This window comes from Tyto alba, unplaced genomic scaffold (genome assembly GCF_018691265.1).
Source record: "Tyto alba isolate M040663 unplaced genomic scaffold, T.alba_DEE_v4.0 Super-Scaffold_2, whole genome shotgun sequence".
In the NCBI taxonomy this organism is placed as follows: Eukaryota; Metazoa; Chordata; class Aves; order Strigiformes; family Tytonidae; genus Tyto; species Tyto alba.
Window position 1 is genome coordinate 34,256,514 of NW_024881282.1, and position 20,087 is coordinate 34,276,600.

General features: G+C 39.3%; 1 protein-coding gene across 9 annotated transcripts in view; it reads left to right on the forward strand.

The window, feature by feature from the left end:
• The window catches only part of TNRC6B (trinucleotide repeat containing adaptor 6B), a 47,813-nt gene that overhangs the window by 2,348 nt on the left and 25,378 nt on the right, over positions 1-20,087 (forward strand). For 8 of the 9 annotated variants that reach the window (XM_032996771.2, XM_032996772.2, XM_032996774.2 and 5 more), the window contains exons 2-8: positions 1,713-1,734; positions 3,373-3,717; positions 8,904-11,237; positions 12,549-12,707; positions 16,021-16,199; positions 17,462-17,536; positions 18,830-18,875. In XM_032996771.2, coding sequence (XP_032852662.1) covers positions 1,713-1,734; positions 3,373-3,717; positions 8,904-11,237; positions 12,549-12,707; positions 16,021-16,199; positions 17,462-17,536; positions 18,830-18,875 — 3,160 coding nt within the window. The remainder of the gene's footprint in view (positions 1-1,712; positions 1,735-3,372; positions 3,718-8,903; positions 11,238-12,548; positions 12,708-16,020; positions 16,200-17,461; positions 17,537-18,829; positions 18,876-20,087) is intronic. The other variant, XM_042793261.1, reaches the window with a different exon arrangement.

A 20,087-nucleotide genomic window follows, 5' to 3' on the forward strand; every position in this document is an offset into this window, starting at 1 on the left:
GGGCTGTTTGGTAGCTTGTCAGAAGGCTGAGTTACACTCCGCCTTCTGTTCACTATAGCTGCTCCTGCCCTGCTGATGCTTATAGATTGCCCACAGAGAGATGACAGCTGTAAATCTGAGACAGTGTCACATTTTCTCAGCTTTTATAAACAAAAAAAAAAAGTAATCACAAAACCAGATCATTTTGACTAGGAGAGAGATACATATAGGCAGAAGGTTTTTGTATTTTTTTTCCCTGCTAAAGAAAACCTGGGTTTATCATGTAGAATTCGTTAAAGATTTGGTAAAATGGGGTTCTTCCAAGTAGACAAGTTACTCATTTACTGAACATGTTTACCGTTGACTGTAGTAAACATATCAGCATTACCAGACTGGATTCATTAATAATTTTTTTTCCCTCTTCTTTTCCCTCTAGTAGTGAAGCAACAGAGTCACTTAAGTTCTTAACAGAATTTTTAACTTTCTTACAGAAGATGATGTAATTTGCATATGGGATTTCTCTTAAGTGAAGTGAAAATTCTGAAATGTGTGTCTTGATACAGACACAGTTTTGGGACGTGCATTTTTAGTGTCTTGGAGACTTTTGGATTGCATGATTCTGTGAAGTTACAATGCTTAAGATTTTGTATTATAGCGAACGTTCCACTTTGCGTATTGCAGTGTTCATCTTTGCAAAGTAAATGATGCCATAGCAATTCAGTGCAGTTTGTCTTTTTATTCTTTACCATACAAAGGAGTTCTGGTTTGGTTGGTTTAAACAATAAACTGCTTTTTACTTGTGCTTTCATTATTCTATACTGTCACTCTGTGCTTTCCAGAATTATGGACTAGTTCAGCAATTTCTTTTAAGAATAGGTGTCATAGAACCTGACACATGATGATCTTTAGGGTTTTTCCATTATTGTGTAGTGGAACTCATGATCGACAGGTTCAAAACATGCTACAATACACATGATTCCAGAGAATATACCAGTGGTATGTTTGTCTCTACTGTAGCTTGAAATCTGCTATGCTGAAAGAATGTAGAAGTACGGCAAAACCACGTATTGAGTACATTGGCCAGTGTGATGGCTCACTTCAGTAATCCAGTTCTTACTGCGTTCAAGAGATTTAGAAGTCTGGTGCTTTATAGGTATTGCTGGTACTTTTTGTAATTGTGGGAATGAATTCAGTGAGGTTTAGGATTTCTTCTCCTTGGAAGAGATATCATGGGAAAGGTGAAATGGGAAGATGGCAGAGGCAGAGACTGCTATTCTCACCTGTGGTTGCTCCTGTGGGAATTCCGTTGCTAGCCCCAGCAGTCTGCTGTAAGGATACTCTCATAGAAGGAAGTTTTTGATACACTTTGATACTTCACTCCAAAATCTGGAAGAACTGTAGTGCTATTAGCACACGTTTATTTGTGCTTTGGAAGTCCATGTTTGGGATGAAGAGCGGGGTGAATGCTAAAAACCATGAGTGAAGTAATTGCTGTTCTGCCAGGGAGTTTTGCATCAGATAAAGGTATTACAGGAGCTGCAGTATTTTTGAAAACTTAATATGTATGCCTAGGAATACTGTTTAGACTTGTAGTGCTTGTAGCTGATTATTTTCATACACCACCAAATATTGTTCTTGTGCTAATAAATTAAGGTCATGATTTAGTGCAGCCTGTTCAATGTTTGTTCTGAGGTTCTTAAAACTCTATTTACATTCTTGCTTTTAATTTGCAGGTCACAGATCAAAAAACCAAAGGTAAGACTCTTTGATCCTAAAGAGTATTTTTTTACTGACTTGAGCCAAGACTCAGATCTTGATCAAAACTATTGGAAAAGGAAAGGGAATTAGGAGTCAAGATGAAATACTGAAGATGTGTATTCAGAAGAAATAAAAATTGAGGTGATAAAATGGAGAGCCTAAAACTATCCATGTTGTCAGCATCAAAATACTTGAAGAGGGAGTGAGAATTGTGGATAGAATGGGTTAGCAGAAATACTTAGTTTTCAGTTTTGTGAAGGTTTTAGACAAGTAACCAAAAACTGAAACAACCTATATAAATGGAATGGAAGACAGGGAAAGTACTGCTTATGATGAGGTACCAGAATGAGTGAAAATTACTTGCTTTTGGAAACATAAGTTCAGGGACATAAAAGTCCAACAGATGAGGCAGGACTGATGAGTGAGCATCTTGAAAATTAAGCTTATCTAACTGATCTAAAAATATATTTAATCTTGATTTGTGTGTCAGTTTTCTAAAAATTGTGTGGGGAAATTACCACAATCGACAGAAGAGAACTAAGATAGTAACTTGATTTTACATCTAACACCATGTTTTGAGGGGGGGGTGGGGAGGTGGGCAGTGAAGCCTATATAGAGAAATTGGAAAACCCTTATCAAACTAAAATGTGGGGAATGATGCATTCATGTTGCCAGAGACACTTGCTTGTCTTAATCCCACATTTGTAAGAAGAAGAGTTTTACTGATTATGTTCAGTTTGCTGGGGAGGGCTTTCTGGACATCCCTTTCCTGTATTAATCTTCAACAAAGGCTAGAGTAGATGTATTAAATTTTCCTTGCCTTTGGAGCCTGATGTCTTAGCAATTATACCTTCTAGGTCCCTGACTAGGAGTTTCTTTTGCTATGGTTCAAAAAAGCACATGGAGAATATGGGTAAGGGGTCACAAGTCTAGAGTCTCTTAAGTAAATTTTGTGACTGTGTTAGTTCCTCAAGGATTTGTTTGTGGTTTTCCTCTTCTCCAATGCATAATAGCCCTCAGAAGCAGCTTGTCCTTGCTTATAGGGGCACCTGGTGACCAGCTGGGAAAGTGAGCCCCGTACAAATGCTGTATGTGGGACTGCCTTTTGGGTGAGAGTCAACTCTTACTACCAAGAGGAGGTTGTTGGGGTTTTTTCCCCCCTATTTTTGTTTGTTTTGACAGTGGCCGTGTCTCCTAGTGAGCAGGTGAAAACTTGGGGATCTGATTTCAGATCTTCCATAAGGGTGATGCCTAACAATCCAAAAACCAGTTGAAGATCAGGGGGGTGGTGGGGGAAATGGTTATAATTGACTCCTCATATTTTAAAATTACTCATTGCCCGGGGTGGTGTTCTCTGCCAACTTTATGTTCCCAAGAAATTTGGGGCTTAGGGCAAGATACTTGCTGAGGGCAGAGTTTCATCCTGAGGCACACAGTTGCACATGGAAGCAAGAAGTTTGCTGCTGCTGCTGCTTACTCCTGCTTCTTCAATTAAAATGTTCTTTGATGAGGTTGAAGTTGCACAGTATTTCAGAGAAGAATGCCATCGCAGAAGGAAAGTGTCGCAGTGAGTTCTTGTAGCTACCACGGGTTTAAGTGGAAAATTTTCTGATTCTCATTCTTCCTGTTTTTCAGTGCCCGAAGTGACGAAACCAAGTTTAAGCCAACCAGTGGCTGCCAGCCCAATTGGCAACTCTCCATCGCCACCAGTCAATGGTGGCAACAATGCCAAAAGGGTGGCAGTGCCGAACGGACAACCGCCAAGCGCCGCCCGCTACATGCCTCGGGAGGTGCCGCCGCGATTCCGTTGCCAGCAGGACCACAAAGTGTTACTGAAACGTGGGCAGCCCCCTCCGCCATCTTGTATGCTCCTTGGAGGTGGAGCAGGGCCTCCTCCCCCAACAGCACCAGGAGCAAACCCAAACAACGCACAACCAGTGACAGGAGCACTGCTGCAGAGCGACAGTGGGACTGCAACAGGCAAGTAATAACGATACTGTTAAACGAACATGTGTGTATGCATGGCAGAAAAGGGATCACTAAAACTGTGCATGAGCATATCATATAATAAAACTCCTCATACTGCTTTTGGAGAGCTTCTGTTTTAGCATACGGATTTTTCTTTTGCTGTTAGTGTCAGTGGATGCAAGTTTTACTACTAGATGGAACAAGGAAGAGGGTTAATTTTTTTTAAAATATGTTTTGGGTGGTTTGAATTGGATGCTGTAATGCTCTTAAGCTGTAGCAAAGTAAACACAGTGCACAGATAAACAGGATTTTATGGTTGTCATTCAGCACTTCTTAATAGCTCTTTAGGTTTCTCTGGCATGATTTGCCTGTTTTGTCCCCTTTTTATATGATCTGGTAAAACAGACATGTAGATGTCAGGTCTGCAAATGGCAGGTATCTGTCACTTCTTGTCTGGATGAATAGAAAGATGGTAATTTTACTCTTGGCTTTTTTTTTTTTTTTTTTTTCAGTAGTAATCTTGGTTTTCTCCTTGGATGAGGCTTTTTATAAAAGTGGTAACTGTCCTGGTTTTGCTTTTCTGTTCACTTTGAATTCCAGAAGATAAATTGATTTTAAGATTGATTGTTTTATGAGCGTGGCAAAGTTATGACTGCTCCTGAATTTTTTTTAGACCATTGGGGAATTGCAGTAACTGTAATTCCTTCTAAAGTTATGATAGTAGAACAAAAAAAAATTCCACTCAAGACATCTGCCTTCTAAAGAAAAACTTAGGTGATAACTTCAGTTCAAACAATAAGGGCATTTTAAAAAGAAATAAGGAATGCTTGAAAATCGAAAAAAGAAAATAATGATACCGCTGTGTCTGAATTTGCCCTTGAAAATCATACCAGATTAATGGGATGGGTTTTTTTGCCACAGTCTTGGAGAGCATAAACTTTTATAGTTCTCTGTGGTTCAGAAAAAAAAAACAGAGGTGACTTTGAACTCCAGAATCAAGTAAGCTAGATGGGATGGCTGTCTTCATTTAAAAAGGATTCCAGTAAAAGGAATAAATCAGTTTTGTTTGCGATTTCAGTAGTTGAATCCCTTTGTGGTAAATCCCTGTTTGTCAGGTTATGTATCTTGTTGTCTTTGTTGTCCCTTATTTAATAAGGGGGGGAGCGGGGAGTGGATTTCAAACTACAGTGGCAAAGTTTTAGCTAATCAGTTTAAAAACAGATCTCTTCGAGATGGCTGATAGTGATAAAACACCTGAAAGATGAAGAGGGAGGGAAAAACCCACCCCCAAAGTCTTTCAACTATATATAAAATTCTAGCATTATGTCAGCACTGGTATACCTTCACAGTGATTGTAGTAAACTGACAAAGGAGCTAATGGTAGTGAAGCATTCTAAAAGTTTTCAAAACTTCTCAAGAGCAGCATTTATTTGCTGTTGGATGTACTATGAGGACCATTTTGAAGTATTTTTGAGGCTCCGTAAGGTCTGTGTAATTCATTTGACACCTAATATTTGTTTTTCTGAGACTGAAATTTGATTTTTGTGAATTCTCATATTTTTACATTTAGTTTAATGGTGCTTTAACAACTAAGATGTTATATGGTTGTATTTTATTAAGTGATTGTGGCAACTTTTTATGCAGATGGTTAGTTGCTTTATGCCGATGTCAGGAATATTGCCAAAAAAGAAATGGGTCCTTCAGATCTGCCTCAGCTCATCCAAATTTTTGCACCATTAACAGTTAACTGAGCTGGGGAGCTGGCTTGGATTAAAATCAACCCAGGTTGTTTTTTAAAGCTAATTTCAGTCTGTGTGATTTACCAGTTCAGCTCACTGAGTATCAGTGGGAATGTACATGCTAGCACGTGAGAGTAGGTGCACCAGAGGAGTGGGAATGAGCAGCAGGACGAGAAAGGCCAGGGCTGTCACTTAGGGTGCTCCATCAGAGTGCTGATGGAAGTTTGATGTTGCTGTATCACATATCATGAATCCCATCTGAGATCCTGGCTATTTACAAATTGGATTTCAGATTGGGCCTGGTTTTGTCAGGCACTTATGCACTGATACCGTGATTAATTCATCCCACGTGAATACAAAAACAGGTTCCCAGAGGGCAAAATAATGCAGTTTACCTTCTCCTTCCCATTGTTCAATTGACCAGCTAGCTATAAATGGTGTTGGTGAGGCTTTAATACAAAAAGACAATGCATAATCCTTCTTTACATGGGTCTTTTTCTACCAGAATTGAAATGTGTGAGATGACAAAACTCTAGTTCCCGGAAAGATGACACCAAATTTACTACTGTCTTGTAGCCGGGGGGGTTGGGGTGGAGAGTGGTGTATATAATTCTACCAATACCAGTGATATTCAGGATGTGCAAGACAATTTGGGGGAAAAAAAGCTTCAATTTTATTGGTGAAAGTCTTTCAATAGTTACAGTACCCTCTAAGAATCACAGCAAAACCACATCTTCATTTCAGGACCCCATTTCAATACTTTCACATATTTCAGTTCCATATTTTCATCCTTAAAAGTAGTCATTTGCTAATAACTTTTTTCATTTTAGCCAGTTTAGAAACTTGTTTATCTTCAGCATGTTTGTTATTAAGGAAGAGTCTGTTTAAGAACCAAGAGCCCTTACCCATTATCTTAAAACAAAACCATAAATTGCCAAAATTTTGTTGCCACTGTCAAATATAGCAAGGGGAGGCTGGTTTTATAAGACAGTCCATTAATTGTGTCCTAGTACGCAGTGTTACCAAGCATTCCAGTCTTAATACTTTTAGAATGTCTTCACAGAAATTAAATGTGAAATGCTCTGTTAAAATCACCTATGTGAAGATCTTGCTAAGTGAATAGCTGCATATGCATCATTCATTGGCTGAATCATCACAAAGTTCAAAAGACAGCAACCTTGCAGTCCTTTGAACTTGTCTTTGGCTGTCTTCCTTAAGCTATTCCCTGTGATCATTCTAATCAGTTTTTAAATCGGTGGGGGGAAAAGGTTACTCAGTGTACTAAAAGGATAGCCAGATGTAAATATCAGTAGTGTCACACTTCCTTGCTGTTGTTAAGTTTGCACTTGAGGTTAAGGCAACAGAAGGAGCAGAATGTGTATGGGAACTGCTTGGTCTTTTGGATCTTGATGGTTACAGTTTAATGGATGAAGACAAACTTTTGTTCATAAGTATTCAAAGCTTACAAGAGAGTTCTAACCTTGCAGTGAAGTCTGGGTCTTTACCGATGGCCCTCTATGAAGGGGATCTGGAAGACATTCAGTGGATGTTCCCTGGTTAACCTAATGAACTGAAAGCCTGATGGGACAGGCACTGAAATCTGATCTGTTAATCTTCTATTAAAAGTATTAGCAACCAAAAATCATGGTCTTCACTTTTGAATATATAACACAGGAACTTGAGGGGTGGGGATGGGGGTGAGGAAGTCCACTTTCTTAAGGTCATGATGCCTTACTTTCTTGGAAGCTGTCGTATGAACCAGTATTGGTAGTAACAATATATATTCAGGTATGAATACTGATGCAGATGTTACTATGAACTTTATGCTCTGCAGAGTAAGTTAAACTGGTTGGGTGGGATAACTGAATAAGACTAATATATTAGGATTCAATACATGGTTTTGTAGAATGGAGAGTGTTTAGTCTTCATCACTGGGAATTTGTAGTGAGGGCAATTTATGGTCCTTTGATATTAAAAATACATAGGAAAATGAGTGGAACCCTATGTAAAGAACAACATAGAAGTACTAATGGACTTAAGTTTTTTACAGGCTCAGAGGTAGTTATGTGGATGGCAAGGGAATCTTGGCTGACATTTTAAACTAATGATGATAACGTGTCTGCATATATGCAGACGTCATGCAGCCAGCACTGGCTTCATCCATTGTGGCACTCAGTTAATTTATGTCTGCTTTAAAACTACATAGAAATACCTTGTCCATGTGAAGTCATACCACATAGGACATAATAATAGTTCATCACAGATGAAAGAAAAGGGCCCTATTCATTGTCATTCATCCTGCTAATTTCCTTATAGTGACTCCAAAGCTCACTGAACTTGCAGGTTACCCTGTACAATATGCTAAGCCAGCAAAAAAAAACAACCCATCAAAAAGTGGACAGTTTTTTGTTGAGTTAGTGAATACAGTTGACTTAGTTAAAGGGCTTAACTGCCATCAGAATTGTCAAAAATGAGAAGGGGAACATGGAAGTAGGTAGAGCTGGTGAGAGAGAAAAGGAAAAGTGAGATCTCTTACTGGCCTCCATCCAGTGGCAGAGCGATCAGCTTAGCTGCTCACAAAACCACAAACTGTGGTTTCTAGGGTAAATATAGCAGTGACACAAATGTGGGGTAATTACATACTGAATACAGTTTGCACATTAGCACGTAGAAATTATAATCTGTGTAACTTTGGACTCTTTCAATTTATAGTAACTTTTTGAAATTTTGTTTGTTTTACAAAGGGTTGAAAGAAATTCCTAGTAGCAAAATCAACTTGAAAAAGGTATTTGAAGCTGAAGGATAGACTTCTTCAGCTTTATATATCCATTAGATGCGTTTTGTCTTCAATCTTTATTCTTTTAATCTGTAAGAAATTGTAGTTGCTTGAGTCAGTTGAGTAGCAGACCAACAACTGACTGCATGTACATAGACATGTATGAATGTGTACACATACACATTCTTCTTCAATATGTAGTATGACTTTAAATATGCATTTGAAAAGTCTACCAGTATCAGTAATGACCATGCAGATTTATTAACTGGGTTATAATAATTATGTTGAATTTAGAGCTGGACTGTTAGCAGTAGTGAGTCAACAGTGAATTCAGATCCCCACAAAATGCCTGTGGGGAGTTTGTTGAAATAAGTTTTTTATCAGTATTTTCAATGGTGTTTTCCAGCCTGATGTTCTTCCAAAGCAGCTTTCTTGCACATTTGAGGGAAGGGTTCTTATTAATGAAAACGGTAATCTGGTGTCAAAAATATGATGTTCAGTGCTTGTAAATAATACTGATTATTAATGACCTTTTTGGGTGTGGGTTTTGTTTTTTTGTTTGTTTGTTTATTTGTTTGTTTGGTTTTTTTTCTTTTTTCCTTTTTTTTTTTTTGGTTTGTTTTTTTGTTTTGTTTTGTTTGGGGTTTTTTTTGTTTGTTTTGTTTTTGTTTTTTTAATTTTAGATTCAGCAATTGGAGGTGCTGCTGCTTCAAATTATGCAAATTCCACTTGGGGTCCTGGAGCCTCCTCCAACAGCGGCACCAACGCCAACCCAACTCACATCTGGGACAAGGTGATTGTAGACGGGTCTGACATGGAAGAGTGGCCTTGTATTGCCAGCAAAGATGCTGAGTCTTCTTCCGAAAACACCACCGATAACAACAGTGCCTCGAACCCTGGCTTGGAGAAGAACGCTCTGCCAGGAAGCACCACTAGTAACAAAGGAAAAGGAAGCCAGTGCCAGTCTGGAAGCGCTGGAAACGAATGTAATCTTGGGGCCTGGAAATCTGATCCCAAGGCTAAATCTGTTCAATCTTCCAACCCTGCTGCCGAGAGTAACAATGGACTAAGTAATTGGAGGAACTTGAGTGGACAAGATAGAATCGGTCCCGGTTCTGGCTTCAGCAACTTTAACCCAAATAGCAACCCGTCTGCTTGGCCGGCACTGGTTCAAGAGGGCAATTCTAGGAAAGGGACTTTGGAATCTGATAGTGGTAGCTCCAATGCACAGATTAGCACAGTAGGTCAGACCTCTAGGGAACAGCAGTCAAAGATGGAAAATGCGGGTGTTAACTTTGTCTCTGGCAGAGAACAGGCTCAAATTCATAACACTGATGGACCAAAAAATGGAAACACTAACTCCTTGAACTTAAGTTCACCAAACCCTATGGAGAATAAGGGAATGCCCTTTGAAATGGGCTTGGGGAACCCTTCCAGGAGCACTGACACCCCTTCACAAAGCACTGGAGAAAGAAAGACTGGGAGTGTTGGGTCTTGGGGTACAGCTAGGGGGTCTTCTGGAACTGACACAGTCTCTGGACAGAGCAATTCTGGAAACCATGGGAACAATGGAAAGGATAGAGAGGACTCCTGGAAAGGAGCTTCTGTTCAAAAACCTAATGGGTCAAGAGGTGATTCTTGGGATAATAATAACCGGTCTACGGGTGGTGGGTCTTGGAACTTTGGCCCTCAGCATGCAAACGAAAGCAAATGGGGTGAAGGGAACAAATTAACATCTGGGGTCTCTCAGGGAGAATGGAAACAGCTGTCTGGGTCTGATGAACTGAAGATTGGAGAATGGAGTGGTCCAAACCAACCAAATTCTAGCACTGGAGCATGGGACAATCAAAAAGGCCACCCTCTTCCTGAAAACCAAGGCAATTCCCAGGCTCCCTGTTGGGGAAGATCTTCCAGCTCTGCAGGAAGTGAGGTTGGAGGTCAAAGCACTGGAAGCAACCACAAAGCAGGAAGTAGTGACAGTCACAATTCTGGACGCCGATCATATAGGCCTACGCATCCTGATTGCCAGGCAGTCTTGCAGACTTTGCTGAGCAGGACTGATTTGGACCCCCGAGTGCTTTCAAATACCGGCTGGGGCCAAACTCAAATTAAGCAAGATACCGTGTGGGATATTGAAGAGATGCCACGGCCCGAGGGGAAGTCTGATAAAGGAACTGAGGGGTGGGAGAGCTCTGCCACACAGACAAAGAACTCAGGGGGCTGGGGCGATGTACCCAGCCAAAGCAATCAAATCAAGTCTGCATGGGGTGAGCTCTCAACCCCAACGGAGTGGAAGGACCCCAAAAATAGTGGAGGATGGAATGACTATAAGAACCCCAATTCTTCTAATTGGGGAGGGGGAAGAGCAGAAGAAAAATCATCTTCCTCTTGGAATGATAGCTCTAGTAAGGATCAGGGGTGGGGTGGACGGCAACCTAATCAAGGATGGTCTTCTGGAAAGAACGGTTGGGGAGAGGAAGTTGACCAAACAAAAAACAGCAACTGGGAAAGTGCAGGAAATAAGCCAGTGTCTGGTTGGGGTGAAGGTGGGCAAAACGAGATTGGAACTTGGGGTAATGGTGCAAATACAAGCGCTGCTTCAAAGGGTGGATGGGATGATTGTAAAAGAACTTCAACATGGAATGAGACGGGTCGACAGCCCAACTCCTGGAACAAGCAGCAGCAGCAGCAGCACCAGCAGCAGCAACAGCAGGAGGGTTCTGGTTCCTGGGGTCCACCGCCCCAAACTCCAAGTAATGGGCGACCTCCAAACCCAAACTGGAACAGCGGACCACAGCCAGCTGCCCCCAAAGAGGAGGAGCCTAGCGGCTGGGAAGAACCTTCTCCACAGTCAATCAGTCGAAAAATGGATATTGATGATGGCACTTCAGCATGGGGAGATCCTAGCAGTTATAACTACAAAAATGTGAACCTGTGGGACAAGAACTCACAAGGAGGACAGGCCCCACGGGAGCAGAGCCTGCCTACTCCAATGACTAGCAAATCACAAGCATCAGGTACTAGTCTCATTGCTTTCTTCAGCAAGCTCCTATGTATGAGTGTAACTTTAATGTAGACGAGAGATTCGTGTAGCCTCCAGTTCCTAATAGTTTTATTCCATAAAGAAAACCAATTTCTTATTTGAATATTTGGTTATGTATTTAAAGTGTCTTTAAATTTTGAATCAATCAGTCCTCTGCTTGTTGTACCTCAGTAACTGTGATTTGAATACTAGTCAGTTTGCCAGTAGAAGAAAACATTTGTTAGCTGACAGATCTGCATATTCAATCTGAGCTCTGAAGAACAGGTTGAATTATAGAATCCGTAGAACCATGTAGGTTGGAAAAAACCCTTTAAGATCATTGAGTCCAACCGTAAACCTAGCACTGCCAAGTCCACCACTAAACCGTGTCCTGAGGCACCACATCTACGTGTCTGTTAAATACCTCCAGGGATGGTTACTCTGCTGCTTCCTTGGGAAGCCTGTTCCAAAGTATAGTAACCCTTTCGGTGAAGAAATTTTTCCTAATATCCAATTTAAACCTCCTGTGGTGCAGCCTGAGGCTATTTCTTCTTGTCCTGTCTCTTGTTACTTGGGAGTAGAGACCGAAACCCACTTTGCTGCAACCTCCTTTCAGGTGGTTGTAGAGAGCAATAAGATCTACCCTGAGCCTCATTTTCTCTGGACTAAATCACATTTTTTTATATTTAATTATTAGAGAAATGTGGAGAGATTCTTCTTTTTAGTCAAAAACTTTTTGGTCTGAAATACTCAGTTAACACTTGAGATTGAGCCGGTCTGATTTAGTTTTTTAGCTCAGTTTGGCTGTGCTGTATGATAAAGAATACTTAGCAAAATATTTTCTTAACTTTTTTTTTAAGTTACATAGCCTATAAAAATATATTAAGATATTGTTATGTAATCTCTGACTCAAACATGCTATGAAGAATACTATTTTGTTTTAATATGTACTTCAAATATGTCCTTATTTTTTCTTCAGTATATGAAAATCCTGAGTTAATCTGGTGCTTTTAGTTAGTCACAAAAGTTCACCAGATAGGAGGGCAGCATTAGATGCGGGGTTCATTTTTAACCTGGCAGATTAATACTACTCATCATAGCATCGTCTTCCTTTTCATCCCTGGAGGTCAGTGCCCGCTCTGAGTTCGATGTGAACAGTTGTCAATTCTGTTGCACCCACGTTACTGGGAACCTAAAGTCCTCAACAGAAAGAATAAAGCAGTAGATTAATGACGTGGTGCTGCATTGCGATAAATAGTTCGTTGTCTAAATGGTCTGTAATGAAAACTCTTTCTCCTTTGCGCAGTCTGGAGCAAAAGCACTCCACCTGCTCCAGATAATGGTACGTCCGCCTGGGGTGAGCCAAATGAAACCAGTCCCGGGTGGGGTGAAGTAGATGATACAGGAGCATCGACAACAGGCTGGGGGAATGCACCTTCCAACGCCCCGAATGCCATGAAATCTAGTGAGTATAGGCCAGATACCAGTTTCTTTACAATGGTCCTGGAGATTTTTAGTGTTTGGCCTTTTGATATAGGTCACCCCACACAGGAATTCTTACCTGAGGCCTAGAAGTGATGTTGAATGTCATGTAAGATTTTGATGGATGAATGATTAAGTGCTTTCAAATTACTGGAGCTTTGTCTTTTAAGGTAATGAAAAATTTCTTAACTAAGCAATTAAATGAGCAGCTCTGATCTGTGGAAGTGTTGAAACATTAGAGCATCTGAATGAGGAAATAGCTGTCTTTTTCTCAAAATGGCTTTTATTCCTAGAGTGCCCAGTTGTTACTTAGCATATGAACTTGTTATATGATAAATCACTTTTCCTGATCATATCAGAAAAAGGAATGCACAGTACAGACAAATGTCACTGTGGAGGCCATTACATGGTGATCTCTGCTTTGTTAATGCAACTTGCCTTTGAATGGATTTTTTTTTTTTTTTAATTGTACAATCATGCAAAATTGTAACTCTTAAGAACTGCACTTTCTTTTGTGGTTGAACCTAAATGGATGACTATTTTCTGGATATTACCTGCTGTGTTCTTCACGAATCAGATGTTGAAATCTTTTAAAAATTTACTTTGAAGTTAAAATTTTGCTGTATTAAGAGGTTTATTTTTGTGAAAATTATTCCTGCTGGTGTAAACTGTCTGTGGAATTTTTATGTCACTTTTTAAAATGACAATACAACAAACAAAAGCAGTCACCTAGTGATACAACCTAACAGTGTTATAGTCAAAGCCAGTAACATTTGGCCATGAAGTTTCCCATAGGAAATACCGGTAATACATGACTGTCACTAAACTTTACTGATGACACCCCCTGTAAAACTGTTCCCAGTTACAAGTTGCTTTTGCAACACTTAATTGTTTGGAATGAAATGCTCTATACAGATAGTATGCTGTTGGGTCATTCTCCCTTCCTCCCACCCTAATTAAATAGTTTGGCCATTTATGAAACAAAACTGAGGAAAAAAAGCATTGCTTCCTTACTGTTAACATTATAAGAACCTTTCATGGATGGCTGTAGTGCTTCCTGTGCCTGCCATACAAACTTTGCACTTTTCAGGATGCTAGCCTATTTTTCAGATGGATCTCTTCTTTCCTCTGTAAAAAGCCACCTAAATATGACCAAAATAAGAGACACTGAAATGCTAATGATCTGCTGCAAATTCTATGCATTTGTTATTAAGATACTACTTAAAGATTACGCAGCATCGCTTGCTTGTCCAAACGTGTGACATAACCAGAGAGGTGCAGCATACATGCACTATTCTGCACATAAGCTGTCCCCAGCTCTAGAGGAGCAAAATACAGGGAGTTTCCCTGTGACAGCTGTTTCAGGTTGGGGTGTAGTAGGTCACCAGTGTTAAGAGCTGAGATCTTCATTCTCCTGTGTCCTGTGACTGCTCTCTCAACTGCTTTCTAATTGGCACCCAGAAGGAAAGAAGAAAGCTACATTATTCAGTGGAGTAAGGGGAAGTACTTAATGTCTTGGATAAATTAGAAGAAGAAGTTGGGACAAAGAGCCTGCAAAGGCATAATTTGTGGTTGAAGGTAAGGACAGGAAACAGAGACTAGCAATGATTGGTAAAGAAAACAAGAGTTTAGAGCCAAAGAAGGGAAGCATAGATAATTACCCCCCTGTTTAAAAAAGATATGAATTTACATAATTTTACCAGCATTGCACAGGAGTTCTCTGGCAAAAGTAGGAACAAATTCAGTTTTCTGTAACATCATTATTTTGTCTTTATCTTTAAAGTTTCCTTTGCTTACTGTAGCTATTTGTCCATTCTCACTCAACAAATGTGAAATGATACAGGAATCCTACAGACATGTCACCTTTACACCACTGTCTAGATTCATGTTCAGGAATCTCAGACCTGAGAGCTGTTATTGCAGAAAAATAATCTATGGTCATGTAGTTAAAACCAGGATCATAGTACTAGTTTTAAACACTGTGGCAGGAAATAAACCTGCAGGGACTACCCCATATATGACATTTCCAGATGAAGTTCTTGACTCAGAAGTCATAATCCTTAAATGTAGCTTTTTCTGTGTAAGTAGCATGATTAAAGGGTCAAGAGGTAGATTTTGCACTTGGACCAGTATGTTTCTTAAGCAGCCCTCAATTTTGGTGCACAAATGAATATACTTTAAAAAGTTACATTTCCGGTGAAGTATCTGGGTTGTTGTTTGTGATGGGTTTTAAGGTAGCTCTTAAACTGCCATGAAATGCTACTGTACTTATTTTTGGCATGATCAAGGTAGAGTTCCCCTTGATAGACTAATTATGGTTCCTGACTTCTTTTATATTCATATTTTCTGCTATGTGTGTTAATACCCTTATCCCTGATTTCCACACACAAACCCCAAACAATTGAAGAATTAGTTATGAAAAAGGTGGTGATGATGGAAATCTTTTTTTAAAGGAGATTATGCTTAGGTAATAAATATGCAGGATGAAGAATCAGCAGGAAGGAGAACAGTTGGACAGTGGACAAGATGAGGATTTGGGCTCTTGTTGGCTTGTCCGTAGAGGTTAGAATTCTGAGTCGCCTGACAGCTGGTGCTAGAGAGTAACATCAAGAAAAGAAGCCAACAGGGAAAGTCCTTAGTCTGAACTGATACGATGAAACGGTTGTAGCTTTCTGGTAATGGCATCTCTACTTAAACAGCACTGCTAATTCTTTATAGTGACATCATTAAGAACAGAAATTCAAGTAGAGGGGTTCTTGACACATTAAACTACTTCTGGTGTTACATATACCAGAGCATAATGTCAGGTCTTCTTCAGATTCTACTTAGTTGTTATTCCTTAAAGATCTTTGTTTCTGTAATTTGGGTAAAGAGTTTAGTACAAGGGAACCATTAAGGCTTTGAAGGAGGGGGAAATAATAAACCACCTGAACAAGAGTCCTCAGCACTCTTGTTTAAGTGTCCTTGAGGTCTTTCATTTGCACTAGAAAATAATAGGTTGCATTTTTTAAAAAATCCAGATGCAGCTGTATCTGATCAGAGAAGAGGTCCCAGTGGTTATTGTATTTTTAAGCATTTGACATTGCTTTAAAATTGTTAAAAAACATGACATGCTAATATGCCACCAAATCTTTTGGGTTTGAGGATTCACATACAAGTTTACAGCTGTTAGAGTGAAGACACTTTTTTTTTTAAACTCCTTTGGAGTTCTGGTGATTTGACACTGCAAGATTAGCTGAGGCCACCACCTGCATGATATTATAGACTGCTTTTGAGCTTTTTTTCTTTTTCTAAAGGTTCTAAATCTATGCAAGATGGCTGGGGAGAGAGTGATGGGCCAGTGACAGGAACACGTCATTCCAGCTGGGAAGAGGAAGAGGAGGGAGGAGTCTGGAACACAGCAGGCTCTCAGGGAAGCAGTTCCTCCCACAACTCAACAAGCTGGGGGCAAGGAGGAAAGAAAACACAAATGAAGGTAAAATGCTTGAATGATTCATAACTACTGTGTTGTCTGAAAGCAGTATGACTGATAGGTTAGAGCATTATAATAGTTCTTTTTTTAAAAAGGTATTCCATAATTCAGCTAGCAAGGGGCCTGTTTCAACACTGTAAAAAATGTGAGGTTTCTGGATTTGTTTTAATGTATTACACCTGTTGTGACTAATAAATCTGCCAGTAGGTGTCAAATTCTTCTGGTATGTAGGCTGCAGAGCTATTACTAAATGAAACTGAGCAGTAAGTATCCCAAGGCTATTGCTCTTCTCTTGACACATCTTTTTGTGTTAGGCTGCTGCTGTTCTCCTTGCATGTCCTGCTGAAATTTGGATTCCACGGTCCCTTTGGCACATGCATTTCTTATTTCTACTGACTGGTGGATTTAGGTCCGACTTGTGTTTGTTGTTACTGACCTTTGGCCTGAAACAGGAGCAGGAGCTTGGCTATAGTCCTGAGTAAATTGCTTTCTGAGGCTTGTTTGCATTAAAGTTCTGTAGTACAGTAACACTTGGTACTGTATTTATATTAGAAGGATTATGCTTTGTCTACTTCTAATCATATGGGTAGGGCAAACTCAAAACATAAGTGCAGAGCAGCTTCCTAGGATGTGGAAATACTGTTGTGATATAGTATGGAGTTCTACAGTTCCTATTTTGCAAAAAATATTCTCATGAACTTTTTTCTCACTTAAAGCTTTTTTTATTTTAACCGCCAAAGAAACTGTCCATAAATTTTTCTTTTCTGTTGAACTGTGCTCAGTTTTGGTTTTGATCACCTGTAAATTACAGTAAGGCCATATTGAAAGCCAGGTCAGCACAGCGCCCGTGTAAGAGAAACCATACTGAAGGGAAGAAAACCAAGGAAGAAATCTACCTCTGTATGTTGTGGATTAAATGTGTGAATGTATTAAACTGTAACAGAGGAAAAATAAATAATATTCACAAAGTTTTCCAGATTCCAGAATGAAACTGAAGAAGGTATGATAAATATTCTACACAGCAAGTGTTTGTCAAGTTCGGTATACCTAACAATGAACAATTTTATGAGAGAGAAAATAAGAAAATAGTATTTGGTAAATGTTTCCAACCACACAAAAAATTAATGTAATTTATTCAGGAAATTAATTTCTCTGATGCCAGGATTTTCTTTTAACACCTGCGTAACTCAAGGATAAAGCTGAATTTAAGAAATCAAGAAGTTGCTTAAAAATAATTTTGTCTTTTTTTTATTTGTCCTCTTCAGTGCACATTAAAAGGGGGAAATAGTGATTCGTGGATGAACCCTTTATCCAAACAGTTTTCAAATATGGGCTTGCTAGTAAGTAAATTTTTTAAAATTTGAAATCCAACTTTGTTAAAAAGCAGTAAGCTTTAAATAAGTCAAAAGATCAGCTGTTTCACAGTGTATAAGTACTTAATTTATCTGCATTTGCTATGCTTGCATGTTGATTATGTTACCTGTAATATCTGGGTATTCAGCTTTTCCTTGCTAGTTAGAATGGCTTCTCAGGAGAATCCAAAATCTACTTTGATTCTTCAAAGACACTTTGACAGCTTTTGTTCTGAGATTGCAATTTCCTTGTAAGTAATAGGATTTGGGGATTTTGGTCTTACTTATTTTCATAATATGCTGTTAAGAGCATTCAAGGTAGAGGCCTTAGCTTCTGGCTGTAGTGTCAGACCTCTGTGATTAGTCCAAGGCTATTCATTCTGAATCTCAGCTACCTATCAGAAAAGGAGATCTACAGCCCTTCGTCTGCCTTGGCTATTTATATTTTAAATACTGTCTTTTTGGAGAAAAAAGGGCTTGTTATTAATCTGTACTTAAAGATTGATTGGTAAAGTGAATAAATAAATGACATATCATGGAGAGAAAAGACAGGTCTGCAATAAATTAATTACATAAAATAATTTATACAAAAAAGAATTACACATTTTTTTAAAGAACTTCTGACATGCTGATTTGTAAAACATTTTACAGAATATTGTGCCAACTGTTATCCTATAAAGCAGGAATAGTATGTAATGCAGGCGAGCAAAAGATAATAATGCAGAGGTTCTATGAGAAGCCAAGGGCTGAACAAACTGTCACTGACAGGACTAGGATTAGTTTGCAAAGTCTCTTGGCTCCCAAGCGCAAATTCAGTCTGCTAGACTGTAGATGCTTCTGAAAGCTATGGGAACACCCTGTCCCAGACTGCCAACTAAAGAATAACTTGGCAGCACATTTCAAGATTTGATGACTTTGACAGGTCATGAGGATGAGCTATCATTTTGGCCACTATTTTCAGTGTTTCATCTCTCAACCAGTGGAACATGAGGACAGAGGTTCATTTCACAGAGCAGCTGTCTATCCATCTTTCTCTGTCTGTTGGATGCATTCATGTGTCTGGTTTCATATGGGTAAACTTGCCACACGCAGCATTAGGGGGTTGAGGTGAGATGTGTCCAGGATGGTATCAGGAATCCTTGTGTTTGATTTTAGTTTAAAATAAAACTTTGTCACAGGTATGTCCTTCCTTCATTCTTCCTTTAACCATCAAGGGCTGCTTTCTGAAACATTCCTCAGCATTTCATAGAAGTCAGAACTGAATTTTTTTTTTTTTTCCAGAGTCAAACCGAGGACATTCCAGGCAGTAAGATGGACTTGTCTGTAGGTGCGTATAATTTAATTTAAATGCATTTGAAATACGAGATTGTGTGTAGTATTTTTATGTGGATGACATGCTGTACTTTGGAAAGGTTTGATCCTCACTTTTAGCACTCCTCATAATAGAAGGATAGAATTAGAGCATCCAATATCTTATCTGTAGGCTTTGAATAGCTACACAGCTGATGCTGGTATGTAAGATTGGGATGTATATCTGTACAGAACGAGGCTGTAACTTGTGTAAGGGACATCCTGTAAGACTGTTTTGATCCATGTAGTTTGCATTCATTGTTACTGTTTCAAGAAGGTGAGTGAAGATCTCTTTTCATTTGGTGGAAGAGGAGAATTGTTTTAGCTCTTGGCAGTACGACATGCCAATTACTACAGCTCCCTGGAGGTGATGTGAGGGAAAAGTTTATCTTCTATCATTGATTTCTTCAGTTGCTTGCCTCAGGCTATTACAAGTTACTGCTCAGTAGAGCTAGATTTTTCACTCTTGATAGCCTCACCACAAATACTACACAGCTTAAGCAGGATGGGCAGTGTGGAAAACATTATCCTAAACAGGAGTTAGAATTGACCACTTGGATTAATCCCATTTTAATCACCTTTGAATTCGACATGACTTTCTTTGGCAAACTTAAGTAGTGAACTCTAACAGAAATTATTTTTTTTATGTTGAAATCAGATTTAGTTTTGCATTCTGTTTTTTTCCAAATTGTCTCTGAATATGCACTGTTGTGGCATTGCAGTAGAAATACCACAGGTTTCTGAAATCTGCCATTTCAGATGGCTTCCCTACAAGATTCTTAAGCTACATATTAAAAAAGAGATGATCCAAATCTGCTGTTCTGGTTGTTTATTTTATTTGTTATCAAGTCTTTGAAGGCTTAGTAAGGCTAAAGACTTGTACAGGATAGTCTTTGATACTTAGAAGGGGGAAGAGGGTTTCATTCCTGTTCTAGGACTACTTCAGTTTTTGATTCTTCAAAATCTACAGAAGCAGGAAGATCACCTCATATCCCTGGCTACAAAGACAGATCTTCTACTCCACCTAAAGGATATCGCCACTGTACAGACCCAACAATAATTTTGGAAAGAGGTGTTCATCCTATTTCTGTAACTGTCAGAAATGTCACAGAGGCTTCAGATTCCTCCCAATTACAAGCCAGAGTTCTGTAATTCTTACTCCAAAGGATGATACGTCAAAGTAGTAGTT